Source organism: Limulus polyphemus, unplaced genomic scaffold (assembly GCF_000517525.1).
Source record: "Limulus polyphemus unplaced genomic scaffold, Limulus_polyphemus-2.1.2 Scaffold2658, whole genome shotgun sequence".
NCBI lineage: Eukaryota > Metazoa > Arthropoda > Merostomata > Xiphosura > Limulidae > Limulus > Limulus polyphemus.
This window is the reverse complement of record NW_013668268.1, coordinates 1,677-10,714: the sequence shown is the minus strand read 5'-3', so window position 1 is coordinate 10,714 and position 9,038 is coordinate 1,677. Positions and strand designations below refer to the sequence as shown.

The 9,038-nt window shown below is 32.8% G+C and overlaps 1 protein-coding gene across 7 annotated transcripts in view; it reads right to left on the bottom strand.

The window, feature by feature from the left end:
- LOC106467552 (heat shock factor protein-like) overlaps positions 1-8,793 on the bottom strand; it is a 57,356-nt gene extending 48,563 nt beyond the window's left edge. For 5 of the 7 annotated variants that reach the window (XR_002612444.1, XR_002612445.1, XM_022395752.1 and 2 more), the window contains exon 1: positions 8,557-8,793. Coding sequence is in view for 4 of the 7 variants with exons in the window: in XM_022395752.1 (XP_022251460.1) it covers positions 8,557-8,628 (72 nt within the window). In the remaining 3 variants the exon portion in view is untranslated. Of the gene's footprint in view, positions 1-8,029; positions 8,124-8,391; positions 8,506-8,556 lie in introns of those variants that run through there. The other 2 variants (XM_022395753.1, XM_022395754.1) reach the window with 2 other exon arrangements.
- Positions 8,794-9,038: the final 245 nt, after the last annotated feature.

Here is a 9,038-nt window from a genome sequence, read left to right as displayed (position 1 = left end):
AAGTACAATTTAACTACTAAACTTAAATTATCAGTTAACTTAATTTCAGGCTATTTGAAATTCTAATACATATCACACTAGGGAAAATTCAGGATTTTTTTAAATATTTCCTTGTAGAATTAAGAACTTAAAACTTATATACTATTAAAATATAGATTATTAACTAAAATTTTATGCTATACTAATTAGTATAACATAAACGAAAAGTAGTTTAATAAAATTTTGAATGTAAGACACTAAAACCTTGTGTCATGTGCAGTAAAAGATACCCGGGGCAACAGGGTTAACACGTCTGCCCAATCTTCATCTAAAACTGCAGCTGTGCCAGCAATGTCATTGCACGAAACAAACTCTTCCCATTAAGTCCCTGCAGTAATGGCTGAATGTCCATCTGTGATGATGTTTTCTGGTATATCTGGCAATGTCTGGTTTATGAACCCATGGCGTGAGAAACTTGTGAATCATCTCTGGTTGGATCGAGTTCCAGGCATATTTCAACCAGTATATTGTGTTAAGTATGTTGACTTGACCAGCAAAATTGCTGGCATTCTGTGCCTCCGACATCTTCAAAAGTATGTGACAGAGAAGTTTCTTGCAATAAATTGATTTTTAAGAGTCTTTATCATGCCACCATCACATGGCTGTAGGTGTGAGATTGTGTTTGGTGGCAGGAACACGAGCTTGACATTTCAAAGCTTCATAGGTGGGTGTACAAAACAGTTATCAACAAACATTAGAATTGATCGGTTTTGTAGTCTCATTTTGTTGTCAATTTTCTTCAGCCAATTGCTGAAGATGGCTGATATCATCCAGGCTTTCTTGTTATCCTTGTACATCACTGGTAATGATGATTTCTGAAATCACTAAAACACTGAGGAGTCAATTTCTCCCCTACTGCACTGCATCCTAACAACACCATAATTCTCTCCTTTGAACTTCTACCACCTTTACACGTGTCGCCTTTGATGACTTGAGACCGACTTGACAAGGCACAGGAAAGTAGGCCAATTTCGTCAGCACTGAAAATGTTCTCTGATGTATAGCCCTCACATATAGATGCAAGTCTGTTGCACCAATCATCTACTATGTACTGGCTAACATCAGTGGCTTCTCCAGATAACATAATAAAATACTTTCATTTTTAGAAGCATTCCTACTGCCCATTTGAGGCAGTGAAGTCGTCTAGCCCAAGTTTGACTGACAACATTAAAGATTTTTTCTTGGATCAACTTTCCAGAAACAGGAATGTTCTTAACTCTAGCACCACAGAACCAATCAAACACTAGCTTGTTAAGTTCATGATTTGCAGCTTTACACACTTCTGCAACTTTCATGTTGAAATTAGAACCATTTTACCATAACTCAATGACTGTAACTTTATCAGCAACAATTGTTCAAGTTTGCATTTTGCCAACCTGCATTTCAGCAGCAATACAAACACATCTGAAACCCTTTTCATGCTTTTTGAGAACTTTGACCTTTTCTTGGAGAGTGAGGTGTTTCTGTTTTCACTTTTCTTGAGGCATTGTGAGACAGAATCAACCTTTATACAAAAATGTAAGTAAATCATTTTTCGATATGTGTTTTATTTGTATAGCAAGCCACAGTTTAACAACTCACCAGGAGTATTACCTACATTGTGCATCATCTGACATTACTCATTCTGACTGCTGATTTACTGATAAGGGTTCTCCCAGCTTGTGTTATGGGCTCAATTTCATGGCCAACTGCACGATCCTCATCAAAACATTCACATGTCAACTGGTGTAATCAAGCACTAATTGAAATTAATTTTTTCTGATCACATTGAATAATCGAGGTAGAAATATTCATATTTTGAAGAACATTAAATAAAATATCAAAATTTCACAGCCTTCACATTCATTCAGATTACTGTATATACATGTACACATAAAATCAAATAAATGAACACACAACAAACAACTTGAATATGTGTACTTGTACTATATATATACACACACAATATGGAACACAGAGGTCACATGATCAGAGATTCTTTCAGAACCTAATATAGGTATCTTAGGGTGGGGCTGTTTTGTTCAATTAAGATTGATTTCATTATTCAGCATTTGTTGATGTTTGGTTCTTTGTTGAAATTTGCAATGTTTTGTATACATGTACTGTGGGTTTTTTAGTTGCAACAGTGGTTTTTTTATTATGTTTGGTGAATCTTGTTTCTAATGTTCTTCTGGTTCTCTGATGTAGAGTTCTGGACAGTTATTGCACATTATTTTATAAATGGATACAAAAATAACATGCAATAACTGTTCAGAATCGTACACTGGAGAAACCGGAAGAAAATTGGAAACTTGATTCACTGAACTTAATAAAAAAACCTCCCATGTTTATCACCATTGCAACTAAAAAAAAACAGTACATGTATACAAAACACTGTAATTTAAAACAAAGAACCAAACATCAATAAACACAGAATAAAGGAAGCTATCTTAATTAAACAACACAGCCCCATAATAAGCTGTGAAGCAATCTCTGGTCATACTGTATATACAATGTATATTCATGTCCTGTAAACTACTTGTACCTGAGGATGACATAATCTTATCCAAATGTCTTACATAAATAATAAAGTTTTCTTCATAACTGAGTCAAGCCATCTCCAAACTTTTTTTTTCTAAAAAGTGGGTTTGTTGTCATCAAATTTAAACATGTTCATACATTTTTATTGACATGAAGAAATGTTCCCATAGAGAGATCGTTATCCAACCTTCCGCCAAAAAATCAGTCAAATGTCACATCTGTTAGGAAGTCATTTGTGGGAGGTCAGATCAATGTAATATCCTTCCATGCATAGAAAAAAAGTTGTATTAAAAAAGAAGTTGTTACTGGGAGGGGGTCGTAGCCACCAGGGACTACTGTATATTATTATCTACAATATCTATTGGAATTTTTACACTATGTGGGGGGAGGACCGGAAAATTTTATGTTCTTCGTATACTTGGTGTCATAAGTGTGCTTCTCTAATTGTTGAAATAAACAGTGACAATCGTTTTATGTACTTTTCCATGACTGGCAGTGTCAACAGAAATTTGACATCATATTCCACCATACCTCTCAAGAATAAGCCATTTGAATTCACTGAGCCTTTTAGAGTAGAATTTTTTTTGGCCTACTTTGTTAACTGGGTGAATTTGAAGAAACATCAAACACAAACTGTGAATCATCATTAGTCTTTCTAAAATACTGTTAATCGGTTTATTATTCTCACATCATCTTTTATGTTTGTGGCTCATCATCTATGATTGCTTGTTACATTTATCACTGTGAATTGCAAAAACTATCAAGATCTCTAAATTGAAACTTAACCTAACTGATTCACCTAATTCTGTTAATCAGTCAGCCAGTGTACCAACTTATCAGAATGATATGACCTCACATAGACAGACAAGTATTGCATAATTACATAGATACCCAGTGATTATAAACAGAACAGATTATCTGTCAGTTTTATGTATGTAGGTCGGGTTGAGGATTCATCTACAGTAGGTGTCTGTGACTTGTAGGCAATAAATTCGAACAATAATCAGACAGCACACAATCCACTTGTTTAAAATAATATATTCAAAACAAGTCAAACGTATTGTTGCGTCAGCGAGGTCACGTAACTAGTATCACGCCACTCTTTCTCTTGAACCTTCGGAAATTATCGGGAGATTCCTAGATTGGGGGTAGTCTGATATATATAAGATGGTCACAATGTGACAGGACAATGTGTGAAGGTAATGAGTAATTGAACTGCAGTCAGAGAGTACAGTGTAATTGAGTATTGTCGAGCACGCGAACGAGCACGTGAGACCTTCTAGCGTTTGTTATAGAGCGACTGTTCAGATTAAGTGTATCGGTAAAGTTGTATTCGGAAAGAATAAACCAGTTTTATTTAACAAAGGACTTGTGTCACTAAAGTTTCGTTGGAACGAATTTACGGAAAATCAATTAACGAACAGAGACGTAACAGTATGTACAAAATGTTCTTTACTCTACAAGATATCACAGTTGTATCTAAAACTCTAAATAATTCTCTTTTTTTGTCAAAAGTTCATAGGCTGTTTCAGTTACTTTAGAATCCATTTGACAAGACAAATTATTTTTCTCTATTCTGTTTATTACCATACAAATCTGCAACAAATTTACTTACATTACCTCGTGGGTTACCACAGTTGTATTTCGAACTTTAATAGTCTCTTTTCATCAAAGTCCAAACAGATGGGTTCAATTACTTTAGAACACCCCTTGACAAGGCAAATTATACTCCTTATTTCTGTAAAACTCGCTTTAAAATATTGCCTGTTATGGCTAATCACTCACATGGAGGCTAACTTCACATTTTCAAACTTTTTTCTGACTGAAGTTTACATGACTTAACTTTGCTTCATTTTACAAAACCTTACTTTTGCTCGCGAGTCACCTATATATATATACCTTGTTCACTGAGGCCTGGAATTTTCAACAAACTACGTGATGCGGTGATTTAATAAAATTCAGTTAATGTAACGAGAACAATACCAAAGTTTCGGGTAAGGTGACGTCAACAATATTCTAAAGCCTAGACAACAGTATAATTGCAAACACAATGAACATCTCGTACAGAATTATGTAACCAAACTTGTCATAACTATCGCTTGTAAACTAATCAGTTTTAACTCTCTTGTTGTGAAAAGTAAATATTAAATAAACTAAATAATAACTATTAAACTAAACAGTCTTATATATCCAACATTATCTAAAATATGGACACTACATAAACACACTTTTACAAACATTTCCTTGTACATTTTGGTTAATTACGTAGTATTTATGTTTTAAAATGCATAACTTAAAGGTTTAAATACTTTTTTTAATTTATCTCAAACATTGCCCGAGTTGTCAAGGCTTATGATCTTGTACGAGTGTAAGATAATTTTGCTGAATGTGTTATTTAAGAATTTCTTTCTTTCAAAATCAGGTCTAATATCTTGAATGCTTTTCAGCTTCAATGTTTTTATTTTGTACTAATAATGTACAGGTACTTCTCAGTCAAAATTTGATTGTGCCAGGAAACTACTCAATTCAATTACATTATCAATATCAATTATTTATGTTTTCCAAAAATCATAGGAATTGTGTACCTATGTAGAAAACATGGTGATTTCAAAACAAGAAAAATAATACTGAAATATATATGAAACTAAAACTTCAAATATACAAGTATAGTTAATAACATTTGAATTTCTATGTCATTAACATTAAGTGTACTTAAAAATACAGCTGATCAGTTAAGTACTGAAATTTTAGCCTTTATTTTTTGTTAAGAGAATAAATTACATTTTAAATTAGCAACAAACTTATAAAAACATTAAGCTCTTAACTTGGTCAACTTTCACCAAGAATGAAGTCATGGGCTAAAATCAATGTTGTGTGCAAAAAAGTAAAAAATAGCTATAGACGAGCTGTGACATGTCTTAATAGTTTTTTAATTTTTTGTGATAATGCTACTTTAAGAAAGTGTTGGAAATAAAAGAAAAAATAAAATAATAATGACACACTAAAAATAAAATAGAAACTGATGTTACATTACATAATAACTAAGTAGGCTGAGTATTGGTTGTTACAAATTAATATGAATTTCCAATCATAGCAAATTACCAACTTAGAACAAAACTTAGAACATGGGGCCTATTGGTCCATCTCAGCTGTTCCATTCTCTAAACTAAACATCAACCTAGTAATAAGTACAATTAATTAAATATACATTCTTATTATAAAGATTAGAATGCACTGTTTCATCAGCTGAGTACATTGATGTTAATAACAAAACATTTCGGGACAACATGGGGCCTATTGGTCCATCTCGGCTGTTCTATTCTCTAAACTAAACATCAACCTAGTAATAAGTATAATTACTTAAATATACATTCTTATTATAAAGATTAGAATGCACTGTTTCATCATGCATTGATGTTAATAACAAAACATTTCGGGACAACATGGGGCCTATTGGTCCATCTCAGCTGTTCCATTCTCTAAACTAAACTAAAACTATTAATAGATTAATCTAATAAAAAATCTTAAATCCAGACCTTATCATTCATATACTTATCAAACTTTCTCTTAAACTCACTTAGATTTACTGCCTCCACAACATCCGAAAGCAAACCATTCCAAAAGCCAACCATCCTGTTTGAAAAATAAAACCATCTTAGCTGAAGATGACTCCTACCCTGCCAAAATTTACACTTGTGTCCCCTAGTCCTACTATTCTCACTGTTAAGTATGAAAAAAGATGATGCATCAACACTATCAATTCCCTTTAAAATCTTAAACAGACATACACCCCTAACTCTTTTATATAACAACCCCTCCATCCCAGGCACCATTCTAATAATCCTTTTCTGAAACCTTTCCAACTATTCAATGTCTTTCATGAGGTAAGAATTGGTTTGTTTGTTTTGAATTTCGCGCAAAGCTATACGAGGGGTATCTGCACTAGCCATCCCTAATTTAGCATTGTAAGACTACAGGGAAGGCAGCTAGTCATCACCACCCACCGCCAACTCTTGGGCTACTCTTTTACCGATGTATAGTGGGATTGACCATCACATTATAATGCCCCCATGGCTGAAAGGGTGAGCATGTTTGGTGTGACAGGGATTCGAACCTGTGACCCTCAGATTGTGAGTCGAGCGTCTTAACCACCTGGCCATGCCGGGCCTCCTAAGGTAAGGAATCCGATACTGAACACAATATTCCAAATATGGCCAAACCAGTGACATATACAATGAAATTACAACTTCTTTAGACTTGTATTAAATATTTCAACAGATACAACCTAAAATCCTATTTGCCCTACCATTAGCAACAGCACACTTCTTGGATGGCTTTAGAGACTGATCAACTATTACACGAAGTTCACTTTCTTTCATGACACTGTTAAGGTTATTCCCATCGAAATTATACTTATACTTCAAATTATGATAACCTACATGCATTATCTTGCATTTATTATAATTAAAACCCATTGCCATATATTTGCCCAACTCACTAAATGATCTAAATCCTTTTGTGAATCAGCAGCATCCTCTTCACAGCTAGCAACCCCAAGACCCTAATATCATCTGCAAATATATAAGTAACTTATTGACCACTCTTTCATCTATGTCACTAATGTAAATCGGAAAGAACAAAGATTCTAAGACTGAGCCCTGAGGTATCCCACTTGTCATATTAATCCAGTTTGACGAACTCCATTTGTAACAACCGTCTGCTTTCTTCTCTCCAATTTGCTACCTTATCCCCCACATCTATAGAAATAATTTTTACAATGTACACTTAATTAATTTTATATTTCATTATTTTTATGCAATTTCTACTGGATATGCTGGTATATATACAATTAAGGTGATATTTAATGGTATATATTCATGCTGGTCATTTTATTTTAATAAATAATGTGACAAGAATTTATAATAAATGACAATGATCCTTGATAAACTTAACTGCTTGGATGATTAAGGGATGATGGTGCCATGAAATTTCTTTCACAGGAATATCACTACCAGGACTATATTACAACTGCCTCAAATAATAATTAATACTATTAATAGTTTTTATTTAATTCCAAAATACCCATTTTTATGTATGTAAATATATAACATATTTAATAAAATATACTTTTTAATATAAAAACTCATTTTGCATCTGTTACAAGGAACTGTTTTTAATATTGATTTTATTATTATATTCAGTTGCAAAACATTCAGAATGACAATGGATATTTTCTAATGTATATCTTAGTCTTACAAGTTACATTTAAAAGACCTATGCTACAATTAAAAAATAAAATTGCAACGTTAAATAAACTATATACTTCAATAAATTTCATACATAAAAGTTTCACATAATCTATTGTTACTTGAGTATTTATAATACTATCTTTAAAAAATACCACTTGTATTAAGTTGTCTGACTCTAATGGAAGGTCAAGAATGATACTGTCAAGGATATTTCGTGATACCTTTCTTTTCCGAGAAACTTAGTTAGGCCTATGCGTTCAGGAAATCTTAGCAAAACAAACTTAGTAACAGTAACAGGGTGGTTAAGCAAATAAGATGGGTTGCCTTGGGTCAAGATATGTTGGATACAGTAAATTTAAACTTAAAGAGAAGACTCGCTAAATATTTAAATAATCAGGACCGGACTTGAGTGTGTTTTTTGTTTTTTTATAGCTTAGACGAGACATCATGGATGGACTTACAGTAACATTAACATATAAACAAGTTCCTCTTTAAAACTTAAAACTTGTTTTTCATAACACTAACATTATAATTTATATCTACACAAATAATATAATACACAAACAGAATCACTCTTCCTTACATTGGATCGGTTATTAACAAGTACGAGCATACAAATGCTTAATTGAAACGCGTTATAACTTTTACGGCATGATCATTTTTTTGAATACACTAAAGTTATATCTTATAGTGCAAGATATAACTTCTGCCTCGGTATTATAATAAAATTAAAAGCATAATCCCTTACAGAACTCCAATATATTAATCCGTCGTATTTGGGATCTTCCACGAGTTTCCAAACTTTATACACAAACTGCATATTTTCTTTTTCAGAGTTCGTACGCTTCTATTTCACTTGATATTCTATAAAAATAACATGCAAAAACCTTTCTTAAACACTAGGATTTTGAAAAAATAAAACAGACAACAAAATCCAAATTGTGTGATTGTTATTAACGTTACGCAATTTGAAATACCGTTCGAAATAAAATATTGAGTACTACGCATGCGTTAAAACATAGATCACGTAATTTTTTATTATTATTATTTGCGAGTTATGGGGGCGCCATCAGCAGATGATATGCCCCCAAATTCCCTGATCTGATTTAGTTGAACTAGATACCTTCATCACTGCCATTTAGCATGAAGGAGAAGTTAGTAGTTACATATACACAATTTTTTTTATATGCTTTTTTTTTGTTTGATGTAGTTAATTGTGTTACACTAAAA